This window comes from Sporothrix brasiliensis (assembly GCF_000820605.1).
Source record: "Sporothrix brasiliensis 5110 chromosome Unknown Cont20, whole genome shotgun sequence".
Classification (NCBI taxonomy): Eukaryota; Fungi; Ascomycota; class Sordariomycetes; order Ophiostomatales; family Ophiostomataceae; genus Sporothrix; species Sporothrix brasiliensis.
This window is the reverse complement of record NW_024467139.1, coordinates 4,468,837-4,491,510: the sequence shown is the minus strand read 5'-3', so window position 1 is coordinate 4,491,510 and position 22,674 is coordinate 4,468,837. Positions and strand designations below refer to the sequence as shown.

The window sequence follows — 22,674 nt, the reverse complement described above, 5'->3', positions numbered from 1 at the left end:
ACTTTGGTCTTTTTGTGCTCTCGTCGCTGCGTGCCGATGGGTCCTTTGAATTTAAAGGGTTGGCAGAAAATACGTCCATGAAAGAAACATAGCTCACTTCAGAGGTGGCGATGTAATCCAATGGCGGTCTAGGGGTCTCGCAAAGCCTGACTCGCTACACTTATCACTTATCGCGTCGTATGATGCGTCAACGCCAAATCAGAGCAGATGGTAACCAAAGATGAATGAACATATCCACAAGGCTACCGGAACCCCGATGCTGTCGGCCGACGGAGCACGCCTTCTTGTTTCATATTCGTCGTTTTCCCTCACGTCAAGCACTGTCAGGGAAATCACCAAATCTAACGAAAGGGCATGTCGAAAAGGCCACAAAGCTGTGTGGACTACAGGGTGATCACTGAAATATCGCAGCAGTCTCGTGTATTCTCACCGTGCGGAGTTTCGCGGAGTCAACGCCAAACATTGACATGGACGGCATCGTTCTCATCTCTTAGCCCCAACTTGAAACACGCGAGTGTGGCTGACGCGTAGAAAAACCCGTCCACTGATTCATAAAAAATTCCTAAACGATTAAAAACAATGAAAAGAAATGTATTACAAAAAAGGACACCAATTTGGTGTGTAGTTCTATTAGGTAGTCTCAGACTGCGGTCGCAATCCGGTGAAGAAAAATGAACGACAACTAGAAATCTGGGGTATTATTTCAGAAACAAAGGAAACTGTTGGCAGGCGGAAAGACTGGAAAAAAAGTGAAAGCATAAACAAACAAAAAGCAAAACTAGATGTAGCCCTTCTTGATGTGCAAAACAAATGTGTAAAATACGACAGAGGGGACTGAATGCTGGTTCGCACAATAGTAAACACCCACGTGTGCTCCCTGTTGGAAGCTCTCATGCCAGTAAAAAAAAGGAAAGAAAGAAAGACAGAAAACATCCCGGAGTGGCACTGACAGCGACGGAGGTAGAAACCTTACGACTTGTCGCTGAATCCCTTCCCTGTGGGACCTTTACGGAACAGCCGCTTGGTCCCGCCCACCTTGCCTATCTCCCCGAATTTGCCCTCGAGTTGGTCCGAGATCCGGCGCTCGCCACTTGCAATACGCACGCGTTCCTTGACGCTCTCGACCCATGCTTTGCTCTCCTCGCTCATCTCGATATTTTTGGCGCGTGGTCCCGACATGCCCAGTGAGCTGTCCTCTTCCGTCCAGCTCAACCGTGAGCTAGACCGCGAACGTGATGACGCGTCCGAAGGTGGCGTGGCGTTTGATGGCTTGCTCATGGATGCCAGGGGCGTCCGCGGGTTTCTGGTGGGGACGCCGCTTTCATTTTTGATACTTGCGATGCTCTCGTCGCCCATGGAAGTTGGAGTGGCCCTTCTTGTTTTGCGAATATTGAGCGGGGCCATCGCCGCCGGCGAATCAAGTGCCGAGCCGGGTCGGCTCGGAGGGCTCGACCCAACACGGCTGTTCAGAGACGCCGCGACCGACGATGACAGTGGCAGGTCGCGGATCTCGATCTTGCTCTCGCCGCCATTCTTTGAGCGTCGGCTGTGGTGGCTCGCATACTCCTTCAGGTATTCCGTCAGATCCGCCCAACCGCCGCCCACGCGCACCATGACACGCTCTCCGTTATCGCCGACGAGGCGGATAAACAGCTTTATCGGTGCCTCGCCCGTTGACCGTGAGAGGTGGTACAGCTTGATTTCTTGATTGCCTTTTTGCTGGCGCGGCCGTGGGTTACGTGAGTAGGCAGGTGCAAGGAGGAAAGACGGCGTCAAAGACCGGGACGACATGCTAGACAAGCTTCGTGCGTTATCCGCAGGTGCCTTTGGTTTCCGGGGCAGCTTAAAGTCAGGCGGGTTAAGGTGACTAAACGAAGGAGAGGGCTGTGATGAGAGGTGGATCTTAGCCGGAATCGATTCTAGGATCTCGCTGATCTGCTGCTGGAGCTGGTCGTCCTCACTACTGACGCTCATCCGCCGGCTGCTAACACTCGCTGGGCTGTCAGGACTGCCAGGGCTCTCCAAATAGGACGGCATCCCTTGGGGCAGCTCTGAATCATCGTTCACGATATCTTCAAACACGAAAGAAGAGTCAACCGGCATTTTCGGGTTCGTTGGGCTCTCCTCGCCAGGAATTTCTGCAACGGTCGGCATATCATTGAACGTGACGGTAGACCGAATGCTAGCCCTAAAATCGGGCGGCGAGCTGGAAGGGCTGGCATCGGAGACCTGGCGGTCTCCAAGATTCTCGGTCTCGGCAATCTCAGACGGTTCTCCTAGGTCAGGAATATCCCTCGCGGCGTTGTCAGAATAGCTTCGAGAAACTGGAGCATCACTGGCCAGATCAGTGTCACTCGGGAGTAGTGCATTAGATGTTATGTGGATGACAGATGCGGTAGGCGAATCAAGTTCCATGTCGTTGTCGTGGTGGGCTTTGGCTAAATGGAACGAAGGGAGCTGTGGTTCGTACCGCAGCGATTCTAGAGAACTACGTGCGGACAAGGCCAGAGGTGGTGTTTGCGGCAGAATCGGGAACACATTTCTGACATTCGGAGCTCCATCATCAGGAGTTGTCGAACCAGCTGCGAGAGGGGGAGCATTGTCTATTGGCACCGGTGGCAACAGGGTTGGTCGCTTTGCCGTAATTGTCTTCCAGTCGGCTTCCCGAATTTTGCGTTCGCAGAGAGCAACCCATTCGCTGTAGTCGCGTTCGGCGGCATCGATACGATCAATCCACTGCTCTGGGATGGTATCTTCCAAACCGTCCAGAGCATCCAACATAAAGTCTGTTGTTCGAGCCGCCTTGGACACCTTTCCTTCCACGACCGACTTCATAATAGCAAACTCCTGTGGCGTTAATGTTGGGCCATCGACCAGGTTCACGAGCTGACTCGGTCTGCTATCTTTGCTGTCTGGGTAAACTGCATTCCAGGCCGACTGGATAGCCACCTCAGCAGCGGAAAGAGAGGCAAGGAACGAAGGGATCCTGTTCAGGACTAGCAAGCGAATGCGCCATACGTCCAACAACCGCACCAGTTTGGAAAGCAAAGGCAGAGTCTGGAGCACTATGGCGGTGACAACGGCGGATAGGTCATCCAGTTTTGTAAAAGTTGTAGTCGATACGGACGAAGAGTGCGGCTGTCCTCCTATTGAGGGTGTACCGGGCGGCGACAGGGGTAGGATATGGTGATGCAGAACATGCTGCTTCATGTCTTCGACTTCGAGGTCGTCGATTTCGTGCCCAATCTCAGTAATTCTTTCTCCGTACAAGGTCACATCTGCAGCTCGTAGACTGCCCATCCAGGACCGTCCAATGTTCACATCGGATGTCTCATTCGCGGCACGCAGGACCTGTCTCTCCGGTGTGATAGGTGACGACTGCGATATAGGCGGGGAGGATGCTGGCGACGTTGATGTGAACAGCTTTCCACCCCGATGAACCGGCTCTTCGAAGCCCCCGGAGCCTCCACCCGCCGGCCATGGCCAGTCAGTCAACTCATCAAGCCATTCTTGTATGCTGCTCGCGGCCAGCGCGGCATGCATTGCAAATGACTGTTCTGTAGCCGTGGCAGTGTCTAAGCAAGCCTTCAAAGGCCCCGTGGGGAACCGCAGTGCCGACACAGCCGTCGCCGGAGTCAACTGTGAGATGAGGTCGTCGACATGTTGTTGAAAGTGTTGACGCGTAGGGGACCCAGACGCGGAACGGTAGTACTGTCGGCTCGGGACGGAAAGGCGCGGCGTCGGCGCCGCGAGGATGGGAAAGCCGCTCATTCTCCAGGTGCTTTTGTTGGGAACCGAAGGGAAGAGTTGAAGAAAAGAGTACGAATTCGCGACCAGGGCACCGCAATCAAAGCCAACTGTGGGGAAGTAATGGGCAGCTTCCTTGCCATCTATTGCGGCGCGGTCATATTTGCTTCCCGTGAGCAAGCAATTTCTCCCACTCGGCTGTGACTAGTCGTCTTTGCACAGTCCCTTGCGTCTTTCTGCAGCCTGGAGCCTGCTTTCTAGCTTCTGGGATCGCCTGTTCTCGGCCCTTGTTATGCGTGACCTCACAGAGACACAAAACAGAAAAAAAACTCGTGTGGACCGCCGCCAGATCGCAAAAGTCAAGGGAATGTTCTGGATGTCGAAAGAGCGCAGCACAAAAATCGTCGCGTTCGTATACGCACTGAGGCTAAGTGAGTGGCGTGAACGCGTCGGCGAATCGGAGACAAGAGTCGGAGCAAGTATTAAGGAGGGTAGTCGAGCTGATAATCGGCGAAGGACAGCTAAGGATGTCGGCGGAAACCTGGATCGCCACAGGTTTAGGTCGATGGTCGGGGATGAGACGATGGGAAATGAAAAGAGAGAGCGAAAACAACAGCAATAACAAAGAGAAGATTGCGCGATGGACGACGAAAAGTGTTGAACAGAAGCGTCGCGAGGCCGAGAAGGGCGGTGTTGATGCGGAGAAACAAAAGGAACAAACGAGAAACGAAAGAAAACAAATCCCAAGACACGCCAAGCGACAGAAGGCACGACGGGGCCTGAATAGACGCTGGTGGGAAGGGACGACCGTCAAAGGTTGACGCAAAAGCGAGGTGGAGATGAAGCAGCGAGACAACGCATCATGCAACGTAAGACAGGTTGGCAGCCGCTGTTTCATTCGTGCATGTGCCTATTCTCCCCTCTCGTTCTGTCCCTCGCTCGCATGTCGTAAAAAGACGGCCTGTCGCTTAAGATTTTGCGTGGTCGGGGGGCAGTTTTCGTTCGCATTTAATTTCGTTAATTTTTTAATGGAATTTTATTGCTCCCATTACGAACGTATGCGGAGTGCCCCTTCCCATGTGAGCGGGTTAATGCAAAATAGGAGGGGACCAAGGCGCGCCTGGAATAGCCCCTTGTAGTTTCTTGTTTTCATTGTCATTTGAACTCGTGAGTGCGCTACAGCAGTGGGTGGCGCTGTGAGGACCTGGACCGTGCCTTCGTAATAATACAACACCGACCATAGTGGACATAGCCGCGCCTCAGCTGCGAGGACGTAGCTAGCCCAGCTCCATCGTGTCATGTTCTGCCTCTCGCGCTGACAAGCGAAGTTAATAACTTTACGTTTATTGGTAATACGAGAGCACAAAACCAAATAATATTAATAAAAAATAACAAAAAAAAACGTACAACAGCGGGTATTCGCTGGTCGTCACCGACCCAACTACTAATCCGCCGATCACTGGTTTGACTAGGGGAGAGCGGACGGGATCCCGTACTTTCCAGTGTCTATGGTCGTACGTACTCTGCTGAAGTTCAAAAGGAGCATATATAGACAAATTCTGAATTCTGGCCAACATTCGTCGACACGTATCTTGCACTGTACAGGTTTGCACTGTCAGATACTCTCCTATATTCTCGCTCACATAGAACGTTAAGTGTGCCACTGGTTCCTGCCACACATAAACACCATATATACGAACTGCCGGTCGCGACTGCCTTCTACACACCGAGGTGTATCGTCACGACTGCCATCTGCGGATAATTCGTGATGCACCTTTAAATGGGTGGGGCGGGCTTGCCTCGCAACCGATATGGTCAGCAGGGAAAGTGCGGGTAGGTGCATATGCACGATTGCCGTGACGGGCGTACCACAATTACGGAATGCATTAATCAGAAAACTCCTGTGCTCTTGCATTTTGTCTCACCAAACTCATAATGTGCAGGTACCTGCGTCGGAAAACGATAGTGAACTTTTGGACTGCCATCGCTCCATCCGAAAATAACAAAAAAAATCTTGTCGAAAGGAAACCCATTTTGAGAACATGAACGCCAGGATCCAAATTACACAAAGGCAGCAACCTATAAAGCAAACAAAAATTGAAAGAAGTAGAGGAAAAGGCATTAAACAAGGGAAGGCACCGCTCTTGCGCCTAAAAGTCGGTGTTCATCAAGTCGTTGCCAAAGTCGGAGTTGAACAACCCAACAAAGGCATGATCGGTGCTGCTGCCCATGCCCTCTGGCGGGAAGTCAAGCCACTGATCGAAGTCCAGCTTCATGGCCGCCGGATCTGCCGTCATCGCGTCCCACTCAAACGGATCCTCCGATACTGCACTGCCTGACGGTGTCAGGCCCCACATCTGCTCAACTGCCGTGTTGACCGTGGCAATGCCATTGCCGTTCGACATCGGCATAGGGTCGCTGGCCGCTTGCTGAAGACCCTGCTCCATCAATCTTGCCGCTGCTGCGGCTACAGACGTCGGCATGTACGGCACCGTGTTATTGCTGTGGTTTTGGAGGCCCTGCATGAGGTTGCCATTTTGGCCATTGGAGCCCTGGCTACCATGGTTTATCGTGTTGCCGTTTTGGGTGCTGTCGCGCTTGTTCTGGCTGCTATTGTTCACGCCGTTGCTGCTGGTGCTGCTGCTGTAGCTCACACTGTCGCTGCCGCTCGTGCTGCCCACGTGGCCGCCCATTTCGTTGTCGGCCGGCGGCGTGGTTCGCGCCGACATGGCCTTCGGCGTGTTTGCCGCATACATGGCAACGGCATGGGCAATGCCGTCTTCCGTGTACGGAACACCGACGTTGGATGTGGCGTTGAGAAGCGATGCTGACGCGCCGTTGATGGGTGTGCTGGTTCCCGTGCCTTCGCCTTCGATACTCATGCCGCCTGCGGCGTTGTCGTCGTTGAAGTTGGCAACCGCGGCCAGATTAATGCCGGCCTTTTTCAGCAGTGACTCGACGAAGCCCTTGGCAATCTCCGCCGCAGCGTACGTCTCACGGAGACTCTCCATGATCCGCATGCATGTAAGGAAGCCAAGAACAGCCTGCTGGCGTCGCTCACGCGGGACGCCACCCTTGATGTCCAGCAGATGCGCAAACATGGCTGGCAAAAAGACCGTGACACCTGCTGTTGGAAGGTATGGTTCCAGGCGGAGGCGCAGCATCTCACCGCCCATGCGCGTGACGCAGTCGGCTGCGTCCCGAACGCGAGCGCGAGAAAACTCCTGCAGCTCGATTGGAAGCATGGGCGCACCGGCGGCCACCGGCTGAATCCGCGGACGGTGAAGCGCCGACATCGTCGTGTGGTACACAAGGTGCAGCAGCGTCCTCTGCACGGCCACCGTCGCACGGCCGTTCTGCACATCCGCCGGCGTCAGTGCAGCATAGCGGCATGAGACAGGCAGAGCCAGGAGCCATGCCCGGAGCTTGGCATCAATCTTGTCTACGACGCTCGGTCCGTTGCCTTTCCCGTCGTCGCTCACGGGGCGGTTCGGGAAGAGCATCATGGTGCTATTGCTGCTTCCTGCGTCGCTTCCCCGCTGGCGGCCGCGAGGCAGGATGGTATATTGCTGCTGCAACATGTTGCCTACCAGGACACACAGCTTGGCCTTTTCCACACACAGTTCGGCCAGCTGCTCCTGCATTTCGACATCGCGAACGAGGCGGCATTCGGTGGGCACGACATCGATGTCTTCCGGGAGGATGGCCGTTTCGAAATCGGTCGGCGTAAGCATCGGGACGTCCGCGTCTTCGCTTCGAATACGCTTGGGGCGGCGCATGCCGAGGGCAATCATGCGGTCGCGCATGAAGCAGCACCACCAGAGAAGCTTGCGCAGACGTTGACGGCGAATCGGCTCGCCGGTCGTCCGAGGATCGCGGTGGAGGCCGATCGTATGGGCAAGGGACACAGCAACGCCCATCCAATGCCATGTGTCTTTCTGGTCGTCGGGGGTCTCGTACCAGTAGGTCATCAGGAGCAGCGCTTGGACGAGCGTGAGACGGTCGGTCTCGTAATCGAAATCATAGAGGGCCTGCCACGAACACACAACCACCATTAGAAGCCTGTCAAAATCACGCACAAGTCTATCTCCTTTATTTCTCAACTCACCCGAGCCTTCATGAAAAACGACTTTCTCGCCTCTCTCCGCCGACTAAAACCGGCCGCCTTGAGGAATTTCGCTGGGACAAATGACGCCGCCGTGAACATAATGGCATGGTACAACAGCAGGCTGACGGTGCCGCTCTTGCCGTCTCGCTCGTGGATCGTCTCCAAGAGCGGGTGAAGCTCAAGCAGCGGCATGTATGGGTGAACGAATTCGACGTATGCGTGTAGGAGCGCTTTCTGGAGCGTGATATCGGGCAGGGTGAAGGCGCCTTTGCTGTGTAGGTACACAATGTCCTCGGGGGCCATTTTGCCGGGTAGCGGGCGGATGAAGCCGGGCAACAGGGCTGCAATTTGCTGCTGGGGATCGCCGAGAACGCCATTGATCGGAAGAAGAGGGAAGCCTGGCAGGCCGATGGGCGCTGCCGTGGGATCGACGGATGCGGTTTGCGGGATCGGGCCTTTGGGAAGCAGGAGCGGGTTGCTGCTGATGCGCTGTTGGCCGCTGAAGTCGAACGAGCCCCTGGCGCCGTTGCCCTGGTTCAGGGCGGCAGCCACCTTGGTCGCGTCGGAACCGACCATGCCGAAGCCGTTGTCGAAGGCATGGTTGGCACCGTTGCCGTTTGCGCCGTTCGCAATACCATGGCTCTGGTTATGGCTGTGGCCCCTGAGATCTTGTGAGCCGAAAGACCCGCCGGCTCCAGGCAATGCGCCAGCAGATGCAGCTTCACGTGCGTTGAAAAGACCGCGTCTATCGCCAAGAAAAGAAGAAAAAGGAACAAGCAGTTGTCAGTCAGTCGGTCGGTCAAACGAGTGCCATTCGTGGCTGCTGCGTCTAATAGATGAGAGCAGAATTATGGGCAAATGGTTAGATGGTCGGGCGCAACTCACCGTCTTCTGCGACCCTCCTGAACAACACATTCAATCTTATCCCAGCGGCAATTTCCGCAGGGAAAGGTCTCCACGACATCGCAACGGACCTTACGGTTCCGGCAGCTGACGCAGGCACGTGCGGCACGGCGCTTGATCACCTTGCCAGCGGCGTTGGTGACCGTGCCCTCTTTGCCATCCGAGGCGGCACTCGCAGTGGCGTCCTTCTTCTCGCCGGCGGTCTTCTTGGACCGGCGTTTCCGCTGCTGGGCGGTGCCATTGGCGCTTTCGGCCGTGGCCTGGGACAGCGAGCCGTTGGCCGAGCTGTTAGAAATAGAACCAGAACGTTCCGTGGCCGGAAGGAGCATGATTGGGCGGCTGCTGGCCGTGCTGCTCATGCTGCTGCGGATGCTACTCTCGCGGTTGGCAAAACCGGTGGCGGTGCCCTTGTCGTTGGTGCTGCTAAAAGGCGAAGTGTCATCATCGTGCAGTCCGACATCGGTGCCGGCGCCGCTATCAAAGACGCTGAGGTTGGACGAGTTGGGGCTCGACATGTCATCCATGGTGTTTGTTGGTTAGTGCCGAGCTTGCCCGGGCGACAGCGTAATGTTTTGCGTGTTGCCGAATTGGGTTGGTGGAGTATTGCGTCGTGTTAGAGACGGGTGGCAGACCGTGTCATGCAGCAGAGCCCGCTGATGTCCTCCGGTATTAGTCGGCAAGTCTGGCGTGTTGCAACGTGCAGTGTAGTGAGCCCGAGGTTTTCTTGAGGTTTTCTTGAGGTCCTCTTCTGCGAATTCAAGAGGTGAGACGGTGCAAAACTGATTATGAGACATGAATATGACCCCCTACTAGAAACGAGGCCAGCGGTTTTGGGACTTTTCGTCTCGTGAATTTGATTTTGAGAGAACCTCCCTGGTCAAGTCGAATCCCGAGAAGATAGCAAAGATGACGCGCTTTTAACTGCACGTGTTGTAAAATCGGTGGAATTTTTTCTTTTCTTTTTTTGCCTTTTTGGAGCAGGGGCTATTCGGATAAGAAAATTGAGGATTGGAGATTCTTCGGGTCGGCGACGCGGGTAATACAGAAAACGTCAAGAGAGACAGAACGTTCGGCGGCGAAGCCAGCAACAAAAAAAGCAGGCCGGTTGAGTGGAGATGGGTCTGAAGTAAAAGTGCTGAAGAGATGCGGTTGAGTCTGTCAAAAATTGAAGCAATTCACAAGAGATGCGAAATGAAAAGAGTTCACGGGGCAAACAAAACAAAAAAAGGAACAAAGTAAGAGAGAAAGAAAATAAATTGAAATAAAATAGGAAAGACATCTGGTAACGTAGTAAATCACGACGAGGGAAAAAATACGGAGAATGGCCCAGAAAAAAGGCGAGAGGGGAGGTGGATAGGCTCCGTAAGAAGGTGAAGTGGACATCCCTAAAGAGTGGGGATTGGGGGGAAGAAGTATCGAGCAAGCAAGGACTCACTCTAGGTGGGACTACCTTGAAGTTAGTTTGTACGAGAAGAATACAACAAAAACGAAGTGGCAAGTCGGAGCATACAAGAGCAAGGGAAGAAGAAAAAAAAAAAGGAAAAAAGAACCACAAAAAACGCAGTTATGAGGGGTCACCTGGAGACATCGCGCACGACTATGCCCAAAGTCCACAATTAGTGTATTTTCCCCTACAATAACACCCTCCGCTACTCTTTGAGGTGGGGACTGGCGAAAGGGGTGTTGTGAGGTTCTAGTGTGTTTGTCTCCTTTTTGACTGCGGCACTGTGGTTGGGCTAAATGAAAGACCAGAAAGCACCAGAAGTGAAAGACTGGTTTAGACCAAGGAAAACGAACCACAGCCAGTTCCTCGTGGGAGAGCCATGTTTGTAAAGATGTACGCAGACAACACACACAACGAGATGCAAGCCAAGGTACAGCCAAATGCAAGTCCTACTTCGTGGTCCATCGTAGTCCTCTTTTCAAGAACAGAGGAGAAGAAAATATGGGTCCTCTGTACCGACGGGGTGCAGCCCGATGGTAACCTGCGGCGGTCTAGGCAAGGCGCGTGTGTTAGTTTGGACGGGGTGACATCAGGAGATGGAGACCGGCCAAGGAGGCAGCCCTGGCGCACGAAGAGGATATGAAGGAAACAGGAAGGTGTACGAAGTTTGTCGTATACGGACTGTCATCATGTGGTGTTTGCTGGCAGGGGAGCTCAATTCTGCTAATGTGCACGAGACCTGCTTATGCCGCCCGGCGCTGTGTCTGTTCGCCGCCTTTTGGCTTTCCAGATGACACCAACCTTGGAAATCAGCTGCACACCAACGTATGGCGTGTTCGGCATGTATGGGCAAGTATATGCCTAATTTGACAAAAGAGGCAAGTAGGCGACTTCGCCGAGACAAGACGGCCCTTACCAGACCGAAGACACATCCCAAGGCGAAGCGTAGCTCGCTGCCGTGTGATCCACCTTCCGATTCCGATGGATTTGCAGGGGAGAGCGGAGAAACATAGACGAACGAAAAGAATGACAAGAGGAGCTGGGTAGGCGAAAGTGGAGAGGTGGGATATACGCCGTAGCTACCTCGTACATGCGGTCTCCTTTTTGATTTACCTGGGATTTAATTGCTTGTGACTTGTATCCTCTCTGTTGACGAAGAATGTATGGAACAGGATAAAGGCAACAGACATTTGCGACCGATGGATATCGATTGTTTCCCTGGCCTGCATTGATAATTAAGGCCGCAGTTTGCTGGCCTTTTCAAAGGCCCGTGACTTTGCGAGGGCAAAGTCATCTCATGGGTAAAAGTACACGAAACGATATGGAAGTGACGGCCCAATACTCTTCAACACGCTTTACAATACCCCGAAGACACAGCGGCAACTCGTCACCTCTAATCTTTCCGTCCGGGACCGTGAACTTGTAGCGGGGCGCTTGGGGAGAAACCCCGGGGATGAAGATGCAGAGTTGCTCCATAACCAGCAGTGGCGGCGAACGACAGAAGAGAGACGAGAGACTCGCAACGAAAATGACGCCGGGAAAGAGAGGATCCGGGGGAGGCGAGACAGGGCACGCGAAAAGGAAAAAGACAATGGTTTGCGTAACTGGCCAGGCTTGACAACATTATCCGTCTGGTTCGCTCTCGAAAAGGGACTTTCAAGCACCGTAAGCTGCATATCATCTTCTATCTATTTATCATTCTTTTCCTTGCGGTGATGGAGAAGTCTAGTATGTCAAGAATATTTTCCATAAACTTGAAAACGGCAGGTCCCGTTTTCTGGCCAGGCAGGGTGTAAAAGGCCGCAGCCTCTCAGGGAGCCCGGAAATCGAAAGTAATTACGAACGACCTCTCGGGGTTGGGTGAAGTGTGGCTTTGGGGAAAATCCAGCTAGGACAGGAAAGGTAAAATGTGAAGAAGGACAAACGAGACACTGGAAATGCCTGGCCAAGAAAGATGGGGCACAAACAATCAAGAACCAAGTAAGAACCAAGTGGGAGATGTGGAGGATTTTTGCGGGTGAACAATGCGGACCCTACAAGGCCATTAAAAAAATCCTGTAGGCCACAACACATTGTGTGTTGTGCATTAGTCGTCAAGGACTCGATACGTCGTCCAAATTCTACAAAGTTTACGCTGGTGGAGAAGGGCACAAGTGGATTCAATTAGAACATTGGCGATCGCCAACAGACCGATAACAGACAGGTACAGAGTCCAGGAACATATCGGCAAGGCTCGAGGAGTCACAAATTGTCCAAACACGGAGAGTTGTCAAACCAGGTAATTGGCACGGCAGACGTTGCAGGCCCACTTCAAGAATACCGTCCTGTCAAGGCTTTTGACATTCAGGTCTCGTCTGCTTGGACTACTTTTGATTGAACCAGACGTGCCTGCGAAGAATGGGGCCAAGAAAGCACGTTAGAGGCAGTTTTTGTGTGGAGCCTCCTAGATCGGAAGCTGTAGCCTCGACGTAATTACAACGTACGATGTTGTACACCGTATTGCTAAGATTGGTAAGAAGAAAGCTCTGAACAAGTCTGGGTAATTACTGGCAGCTGACAGGGGTTGCTATTGTCTCAATAAACGGCACAACCTAAACAAGCCATCCAAAGCAAAGGCTGCTACAAAAATACAACCCTCCCACCCTCCATGCAAGACGATTCCCCCATCTCGATCAGGCAGTTCCTTTTCTCCATAGCTTTCGTGAGGGGAGGTCGCAACCCGGGTGAGAGGAACAATGCAAAGGGGGACCGGAGACCGTTCCATTGCATACGGAGTATTACTCCCGTAACTGATGGATAGCTTTGTAAACAGAGTAAAAGTCACACAGGAGGTCACCGGCTACGTTTCAACTCGGACTATTTCCGTATTTCCAGGGATGGAAAGTACCTCAAATGTCGTTAACTGCTCCGTACATGTTTCTAAGGCACGAGCTATTTGCTTCCGTCCACCTCCGATTCTGACGCGCCGGGCCTGCCCCTGGTAGCCCCTCTCCTCCTGTAATCCCGGACCTGCAGCGATTGCAACTTGACTACACATCTGTCGGCAAAAGTCGGACAACAAAATGGACTAGAGGAGGACAATAGGCGACTTCTATCGACACCCAGACCTCGAAGCTCACATATTGGAAATTGCAAATCGGCATTCTCTGGGTATCAAAACGGTCGGTCAAGATGCAAAAAGCCGAAATGGCGTCCTCGAGCTCGTGCTCGCATGCAAGGACCCGAAGTACTTCAATCACGATGGCGACATGCCCGGTTTCTACGACATTTTTCTGGCCTCCCTTACTATTTCGCACAATTCCGAAGCGCACACTGAACAGCGTAGGATCAAGTCCTTGGCAGTTAGGCTGGCTGGCTCCCGATAAATCTTGTCCCTACTATGCCGGCTCCGTTCATTGGTCCTGTTGTTCTCCTCTCTCCTCCGTTCCGCCCCCCATAGTCGCGTTCCCTTTTTGCTTGCAATCCCGTCAATTCTTGGTCTCTCCGCAAAAGATGACGGCTTTGTACTTGTAAATATGTGACTATACACAAAGGAACAAAGCTGAACACGACGTAATTAGCCACTTTTGAGGAGAGGATCTGGGAAGCAGAGAGAACAAAGGCAATGCAGACCCGGCAGCTCGAAGCGCGCTTAAACACACTTCCGTCTCCAACGAGGATTGCCGTTCTTGTTTTGTCCCCTGGCTTGCCCGACGAAGCGTGCAGCAGGAATAGCGCACCCGCCCGGCGTCAAAAAGCAGCCAAAAAATCCCAACAGTCAACAGTCTTTCGGAAAAAGTCGGCCGTCCTTGTCTAAAAGTCGTTTTAGCAAAGAGGCCCGACTCCGTAAGAAACCCCAGAATGGACCTTTCACTTAAAATGGGGTGGCAATTCCCCGGATGGCACGACCCACTCTCACATGCATATCTCTCCTGAGGACATAAAGCCAAATCTCAGCGTTGGAATCTGCCATCAACGGAGTGCGTGCTCAGGATCTTCAACACATGACTAAGAAAAGTGCACGTGCTATGTCACGTGTTCACTCAAACTGCCATTGCTGGCAAACGTCAATCTCTTGTATGATCATGGCCCTTTGATTTACGGGGGCCTACTGCGGCATGTGTCAACATCTAAACCAGCGCACAAGCCAACCTAAAAGCTTTTCCCGGACGCAACGGCACGCTTTGCAAGGTAAAGGCTGTCACTTGCGGCATACGTCGTATTCGTACGACCTTTTGTTTGGTCAGCCTTGCGCCGCGAGTCCCAATTATTATAACAGGAAAAAGACACGACTACGCCACTCGTATCAATAATGGCTCACGGTCCCAGATTTAGTGATCTCTTTGAAGTCAATCCCGTTATACTGGCACCGATGAAGCAATTCGACGCAGTATCAATGGTTCATGGATTTATGAGGTGCCCAAGAACCATCGTGCTTCAATTGGCGCTAAACCTCTTTCGTCAAGCTTCAAATCAGGTGACGTCATCCGCCTCGAAGCTGTACGAGCTGGCATCACAGGAGAACATGCAGAGCTGGCTGCTCAACATAAATACCGCCATAAGGACAACGGACATCCTGTCATGGCATATGTTCAGGTCGCTTCACTTTGAAAACATTGAGCAGAGACCGCAAACGGTCAGGGTCGCTCGCTATCAACAGTGAATAAACAAATCCTTTGCCCTCTCTTACTTCTTGTTCTCTTTCCAAAATTCTAACTTCCCCGTCTCTTTCTCGTCCACCTTGCAAAGAAATCAACTCAAGTCGATTAACTCTGCCATAGGGCAGGGTGAACCTCACTAATGACGCATGTCCCTTAATAAGGACAGGGCTAGAACAGCACCAACCTGTCCATATACCCTCCTCTCCCCCTCACCAACGTCTACCTGTTCCTTTCTGTCAACTGACAACCTACAACTGCCATTAGGGACAAAGTCCGATTGATTTGTGCTTGAATACTTTCAAGTGTATACTTTCAAGGCGAAGGCCTACATGGACCGAACAGCGTGTGGCTGCCGAGACCCGCAAGACAATCGCGAATGGAGAATTAATCGCGATACAGACACAGACCGACGGGCGAACAACAAAAAGATTGAACAAGAAAAAAGTACATGGCGAACTGGAATCAGGATTGTTTACATTCGCAAATCGTTGTCTGAAAGGGAAACTATCATGAATCGCCAATCCAAGTGCATTGGTGGGGCGATGAGACCCAAGATCGCGGATCTAGCGAGGCGATCGAGAGCCGACGATCTGCTGTTCAGTGGCGTCGTCCAGCCTTGCATTCTAGTGCATCATACATATACCATATACAAAGGGATACAGCGAAATACAGTGAGCCTGAAGGAATAGTCTAGAGAAAAACAAGAAGCCAAAGCACACTAAAGAAGCTACAGAAAGCAGACGGCCGAATCTGGGAAGTTGTTAGAGGTGAGTCCCCGTTCCCAGCCAAGACAGCGTCAGCAACCAGGGTGACGGCTCCTTCCCGTCTCGTCTCTTTCCCTTTATTTCTTTATTTGCGGCTCCTGCATCTTCAAAGCTACATCTGGGCCCCATTGTTTTACGGCAAGGTCCTTTCGATTTCTTTGTTTTCGTTTCCGATTAGCATGAGGCCTCACAACAGACTATCTCAACTTTGTTTCCTTTCCAATGTACAGTCTTTGAGTTGCATTACGTCATAGCTCGCAACAGCTCGACAGCTCTTACACATACTCGCGACCATTGACCGTTCGTCGCTGTTGTCACCCATATAAGCCTGCCGAGCACCCCTCTCGGGGCTTTCGATTTCCTTGGATGAATTTTCCAATGTATATGTATTTCCTGCTGTCGCATTCCAACATTGTCAGATTGGTGTCAATCTCATCCCAATTGCCATAGTCACTTTGCACCGTGACTGTTACCGTTGCATCTCCGACAGCCTCTTCCACCTACACTACCTGCAGCCATGGCGCGCTCCAGCATCGGCCTGCGGGCGCTCGAATTTTTCAACCGCCTGGTCATATTCCTCTGCTCCATTGTCGTCCTCGGCATCTTCGCCTACTTCCTCGCCAAGCTGCGCAGCGCCAACCTCTATGTCCCGACTTGGACCCGTGCCGTCACGGGTCTGGCTGGCTCAGCAGCGCTTTACTCTCTCATCTGCCTCCTACTGCTGTGGTGCGTCGGCGGCCACCCGGTGGCTTTTGCCCTGGCCCTTATCTTGGACATTTGCTTCATCGCCAGCTTCGTCTACATTGCCGTCGCCAACCGCGGCGGCGCCGGCAGCTGCAATGGCAGAAACATTCGCACACCTTTTGGCTACGGAAACGCCGACGTCAACCGCATCAACAACCAAAATGGCGTCTCCGTCAACATCCCTACCTTCCGTGTCTCGTGCCGCCTCGAGAAAGCCTGTCTGGCGGTGTCCATCGTCGCCATTGCTTTCTTGCTCTTCACCTTGATTAGCGGTTTCTTGCTCTTCCGCAGCCACCGCCGTGAAAAGAAGTTTGGCCCTGGCCCGAACAACAACTACACTTCGGGTAGTGGCCGCCGCAAGGGTCTCTTTGGCAAGAAGCGCAAGACCGAAAACGGCCGGGGCGACGGCTACCAAGATCCCAACGCGCTGCCTGCGCACGCGGAGCCGGGCCAGATGCGCGAGAGCTACGCTACCGAGACGACAGCTGTTGGCCACCACGGATACGGCGACAACGGCGTTATCGATCCTAACAAGCCCCAGGAGTACAACACCAACCGTGCTTACGGCAAGAAGGACTTGGAAACCGGCGCGGCGTTGGGTGGCGCCGCTGCCGTCGGCTCAGGCCTCGCCAACAGGACCATGCGCAGTGGCAAAAACACCGAGCCAGCGTCCCGTGGTGCCAACTACGCTGAACCTACCGCCCGCAACGACAACTACGTAGACCCTGTTGCTACCGGCCGCTCGGGCGTGGACCCCAACCTTCAGAGCAGCGTGGACCCTAGCTACCTCCGCGACGGCAGCGGCGGCATCGCCGAGGCACCTGCGAACGAGGTCCCCTCCGTCCGTGGCACCGGTGTTGACAACTACGACAACATCCGCACCACCGCTGCTGACCATACGAACAAGGCATACAACACGGCCCGTACCACTGGCACCACTGGCACGTCCGGCGGTACTTCGGCTCTCCGTGGTACTCAAGTCGGCGACTATGCTGCCGACAACTATACCAACGTCCGTGGCCAAACTCCCCAAGTCTCCTCTCTGGGAGGCACGGGTGTTGGTTCTGCTGCCGTAGCCGGCGCTGCTACGGGCGCTGCCACCGGCGCTGTCACTTCGCGCGCTGCTCACCCTGGCTCTACTGTCCATAATACCGGCACCGACAACTACAATACTCGTGGTACCGGCACCGGTACCGATAATTACACTAACACTCGTGGTACCGGCACCGATAATTACGCCAACGCCCGTGGCACCGGTACCGACAACTATACTAACGCTCGCGGCACCGGCACCGACAACTATACTAATGCTCGTAACGCCGGCACCGATAACTACAACACTCGTGGCACCGGCACAGACAACTATACCGACGCTCGTGGCCAGGCTCCTTACGTTCCCTCTGCAGGAGGCGCGGGCATTGGTTCTAATACCGTAACTGGCGCTACTACAGGCGCTGCCACTGGCGCTGCCACTGGTGCTGCCACTGGTGCTGCTACGTCGGGTGCTGCTCACCCTAGCTCTACTGTCTATAACACTGGCACCGACAACTACAACACTCGTGGTACCGGCACTGACAATTATAACACTCGTGGCACTGGCACCGACAACTACAACACTCGTGGTACCGGCACTGACAACTATAACACTCGTGGCACCGGCACCGACAACTATAATACTCGTGGCACCGACACCGACAACTATAATACTCATGGCACCGGCACCGACAACTACACCAACGCTCGTGGCACTGGCACTGATAACTACAACACTCGTAACACCGGCACCGATAACTACACCAACGCTCGTGACCAGACTCCCGAAGTCTCTTCCGTGGGAGGAACAGGTGTTGGCTCTAACGCCGCAACCGGCACTTCTACAGGTGCTGCCACCTCGGGTGCTGCTGACCCCAGCTCCACCGTTCGTGGCACCGGCACTGGTGACGCCGCCAATGTCCGCGGCACTACTGTCGACCCTAACGTATGGGGCGGTGCCATTGACCCAGCCACGGGCAACTCGGCCGGCCTCCGGGGTAGCGTCGAAACGGGCGCGCGCGGTCTGAAGGACCAAGTTGTGGGTGCTGCCCGCAAGTATGGCAACCTGTCGCAATTTTAAAGGGCATTGTATTGGGTTGCGATTCGAGGGGTAAAGTCGAGGGTGTGATAAAAATAGACCGAAGGAGAATCCCCTCCCCATTCCCAAAACGAATCCTGTAGCTCGAAAAAGGATGAGATACCCGAGGTAACATTACTTGGACACGGCGGGAATAAGATTGAGACCTAATATATTTGGGGCAATACAGAGAACGGTTGGAACTGTGCCGTTATGGACGAGACCTTTGGCAAGACATGAGCTGGAAAGGAGTTTCGAGTTGTGGCGTTGTTTATGGTATTACGAGTACGGGCCGAACTTGAAGCTGCGACTAGGCACTTTGCACACAGTAAAACAATTAACTGAATTGATAACACATATATTCAATTCCCATTTCGGGACTGACGAGCATAGCGACATTCTGTTCACAGTACGCGCATGCTCTTCGTTCCTTGGCATTGTCTCTCTTCAGCGTTCCAAGGCGGCACCGTATTTTGTGAATCCCAATTCCACCACTGATAGCGCCATTTCAGACAGTTGGGGCAACCCAGAAGACCTTGACATCCAGGTTGGTTCGGGAAACCCGCTTTCATCGGGCATATGGGACGCTTATGAGCCGCCAGATCCACCGGCTACTGCTGCCAACGGTTCAATCGCAACTTTTGACTCCGTTGGTTCACTCTCCGTGGTGGCATTCGCCGTGTCCGCCATGGCCGGCTCGATAGACGCTTTCTAAGTGTCCCAATCGCTCACCATGCTCTCGCCATCGTTGAGATCCGCCCAGCTCAGGTCTAGCTTGTCCAGCTCGCGAACGAAAAAATCGTGTTCCTCGCGTAGCGCCACGCTGACCTCGGGCGCCATTTTGTCCGGATACCGCCGCACATTAAACCAGTGTGTCAGGCTGCGCAGCGCTTGCTCTAACGGGAGCGAGCTTTCCACTTCGCCATCCACGTCGCTACCTGCCAGCCACTCGTCGCGTAGCTCCGGCCGACAATGCAGATACACTGCCGTGATCACCCGCATGTTGCTCTGTCGCCACTTGCGTCCGCAGTAGGGCACCTGGTTCTTGAACAGCTTGAGCGTGTACAGCCGAAGCTCTTGCTGAGGTACCTTTAGCATCTTGCGCAGGATGTTGGAGGATTTATAGTGTACGAGAAGCAAGTTGCGGTGTGCCTTGTTCTTGCAGATCTTCTGCATCACCCGAAGGAGGTTGATGAGGGAGAAGAAGTTGCGCCGGTTGAAGTCAGTGATCGGTTCGATGGGCATATCGCCAAGCGGATACCCAAGCTCATCTACCTGGGGGGCACCGGTCGAACGAGTGGCGATGGGCTTGCCTGGCGCACCTCCAGGCCCTGGAGCCTGGGGCGGCGAGCGGCGTCGCTTAATCGCCGGAGGAGCAGCATCATCTTCGCTTTCAAGTTCCTCATCCTCGGCAGCGCCGCTGACCTGCTCCTCGCCCTCGGGAACGCCTGCGCGGAAATTGCAGAAGTAGAAAAAGCTAGACTCCACCCAATCAGTTTTGGCGTCGACTAGCTGCTGGACATCCTGGTGCGCCCAGAGCTTTAAAAGCAGTGGAACGTAGTTGCAATCGAGCAAGAGCTGTGTCAAATACTCGAACTTGAGGACATCTGCAATGCGGTTAGCGGCCAGATAAAAAGGCATAGGCAAGACCGTCTGAAACAATACAACGTACGAGATACTTTCAGCCACTTCAACAGAAGCAACAAGATGCCGGACACTGCCTTTGCACTTATCTCTCTTGTCCTAGCTGCGTCAATCTCTTCGGGCGTCAGCTCGACCGGCTCCGTGTTGCCAGGATTGCTGCCACCGGGCTGTTGGTTCTGAAAACCGCTGCCTCTATTGTTCGGACCGCCGGCGGCGGGGTGTTGTTGCTGACCGGCCGGAGCCTGGGCCATGAGAACGGCCACGTTCATCAAGATGGCTTTCAAAAGGACGATAACCAGTGATTGCAAGTGAGGTAGGGCCTCTTGCTGTAAGTTTGAAAACACTGTCAGCACCCAATAATTGGAAATATGTGGGGATTTCGCAGATTGCACTCACGTAAAACCTTTCCAAAGCATAAAGACGCTGCTTGATGCGCTCATTGAGTTCACTTTCTCTTGAACCATAGTCCACGTCGGCCTCGCCCTTTTTGGTTTTACCGCTCGACTCGCTCCGCTTCACCAAGCCAAGATCCTCTCTTTCCTCCAGGGTAAGCGAAGACAGGTCCAAATCGTCGATGATGTCCTGGTCAGTGGTTTCGTCGTCTGCAGCGTCCCAGCCACGTTCGAACTTGAGAAACTTCTCACGCTCTTCCCAAAGTTGCCGAGCTGCACGCGTCATACGGACACGGTTCGAGAAGAGCTCACCAGCTTCCAGAATGGACGAGGGCACGTCGCTGCCCTCCCATTTACGCCCCACAAGGGCGTCTTGTAGCGCTGCCAGGCCCTTGCCACCTGCACCATTACTAGTTGTATCTAGCGGGGGATACATGAACGGGAAGTTTTGGTTTGTTTGGTAGTTCTGTTTCTTTCCACCCTTCCCACCTGCTGCGGGCGATGGAGGGGGAGATGGTGCTGGTGTAGCAATATGGACTGGCTGGTCTAAGATAGAGGCACCTCCATATGCATTGGGTGGTCCTGGGAGGATTCCATTTGCGCCGTTATTCCGCGGCGGATGGTTGGGCGGCGGAGGCAAGAGAGTCGTATTATCGTCTTCGAGAGGTAACAACGGCTGAGGAGGAATGTATGCAGGGTACTTGGAGGTGATTTCCTGGCGGAAAGCGTGATAGTCAAGGGGCGACGCCATAATAAGGTTCTTCTCTTTGTCATCGTCGGCAGTCGACTCAGCGGTGGCTTTTTTCGTCTCTAGCAATTCGCGTGTGCCACCAAATACGAGCAAGATTGCTTTCCAGAGAAGCAAGAACACCTGGCATTGGAGGATAACCGGGTTGTCCTCCCACCGCAGCTTCGATGCTACATTCATCATAAAATTGGGAATGGGTGGGTTGAGGGAGACTACGAACAAGTTAACAATGCAAAGCCAAAACAAAAGAGAACATGGTAGAGGCGGTAGCAAATAAACATACCTAACTTGACATAGCATGCAGCCATGTCAAGCGGCTCACTCAAGGCCGCCTGCATAACGACATAGAAGATGGTCATGAGGTTAGCCAGGTCATCTTGAGCGTCTTGTAGAATACCTGTCGGTAACTGTTGTACGTCCCCAGGACCCCTAGCTAAAGTTAGTTTTCGGCCTTCGTCAATAAATGGTATCCTAAAATCCTAAACGTACCAAAACGGTTCAAATGCCTTGCGCAGAGCCTTCCATAAAATCGGAATGCCACCGAGCTTGCCGATAAGGGCGGCTGCTGCCTTCATCGCCAAAATCTGTCGTGACCGAGCAACAGTCCGTGCTGTCGATGAGCTCTTGCCGTCCGGAGGCCCACCGGCCGTGGTTCCCCAGCGACCGAGCACGAGGTAGACGAGACAGCCAACGACTTCGGCACGCTGGCGGTGTTTCCCAGACTCGAGGTAGCTGAGCAGGCCGGAAACAAACAACTCCTGCGTCTCGCCGCCAACTGTGTCCCACAAGCGGTTGTCGCTATCACCTTTGTCTGCTTCCTGACCACGCCCACCACCACTGTTGTAGTCGCTGTACTCGTTGTACTCGTCGTATCCATTGTTTCGGTCGTCTTGTTCGTCTTGATCATCATCGCTGGCCCGCTCGTTGTCTCGCTTGCTGTGGGTGATGATACGCTCCCAGCGGTTCTCGAAGTGCTGCTGGGCGTAATTGAGGCGCACCCATTGGGAGACCTGGTAGGAGAACCACTCATCAATCTCATCATCAAAGTCACCCATGTCCTCGTACGTAAAGTCGTAGGTGATGGGCTCGTTACGAGGCAGCTCCGAGGCAAGTCGGCGCAGCTGGGAGAGGGAGAGCGAGTCAAGGGGCTGATGCTGTTGCTGCTGGGATTGTTGGGGAGGCAACGGTACAGGTGCCGAGCTACTGCCGCCAGTACCACTATCGGCGGCGGCCCCTGTGGTCATGCTTGAGCTGGAGATGGACTGAGTTGGCGGTGGTGGGACAGATGTCGAGGCTTGCGTCGGCGGCTGGTCAGCTTGCTCGGCTGCTGGGTTGTTGGTGCCGGGTTGACTCGTTTCCAGCAGTGGCGCACCTTCAGCTACAGCCTTGTCGCCAGCTTGAGGTTGCCTTTCACCAGATGAGCCGCTCAT

General features: G+C 53.6%; 4 protein-coding genes across 4 annotated transcripts; 1 reads left to right on the top strand and 3 right to left on the bottom strand.

Annotated features, from left to right (window-relative positions):
* Positions 1-969: 969 nt before the first annotated feature.
* On the bottom strand, positions 970-3,771 carry SPBR_06582 (gas2 domain containing protein; the record flags this gene model as incomplete). The annotated part of the gene is made up of 1 exon (XM_040764838.1): positions 970-3,771. One exon carries the CDS (start codon positions 3,769-3,771, stop codon positions 970-972), a length of 2,802 nt encoding a protein of 933 aa, XP_040617170.1.
* A 2,126-nt stretch (positions 3,772-5,897) lies between these two features.
* SPBR_06470 (ct1b fusso cutinase transcription factor 1 beta) lies at positions 5,898-9,282 on the bottom strand (the record flags this gene model as incomplete). Its single annotated transcript, XM_040764726.1, has 3 exons — positions 5,898-7,778; positions 7,856-8,600; positions 8,741-9,282. 3 exons carry the CDS (start codon positions 9,280-9,282, stop codon positions 5,898-5,900), a joined length of 3,168 nt encoding a protein of 1,055 aa, XP_040617169.1.
* Positions 9,283-16,123: 6,841 nt separating this feature from the next.
* On the top strand, positions 16,124-18,463 carry SPBR_06715 (uncharacterized protein; the record flags this gene model as incomplete). Its single annotated transcript, XM_040764971.1, has 1 exon — positions 16,124-18,463. One exon carries the CDS (start codon positions 16,124-16,126, stop codon positions 18,461-18,463), a length of 2,340 nt encoding a protein of 779 aa, XP_040617168.1.
* Positions 18,464-19,171: 708 nt separating this feature from the next.
* SPBR_06459 (HAM-2, protein required for hyphal anastomosis) lies at positions 19,172-22,674 on the bottom strand (the record flags this gene model as incomplete). Its single annotated transcript, XM_040764715.1, has 5 exons — positions 19,172-20,067; positions 20,133-20,430; positions 20,501-21,456; positions 21,528-21,673; positions 21,734-22,674. The coding sequence occupies 5 exons, from the start codon at positions 22,672-22,674 to the stop codon at positions 19,172-19,174; spliced, it is 3,237 nt and encodes a 1,078-aa protein (XP_040617167.1).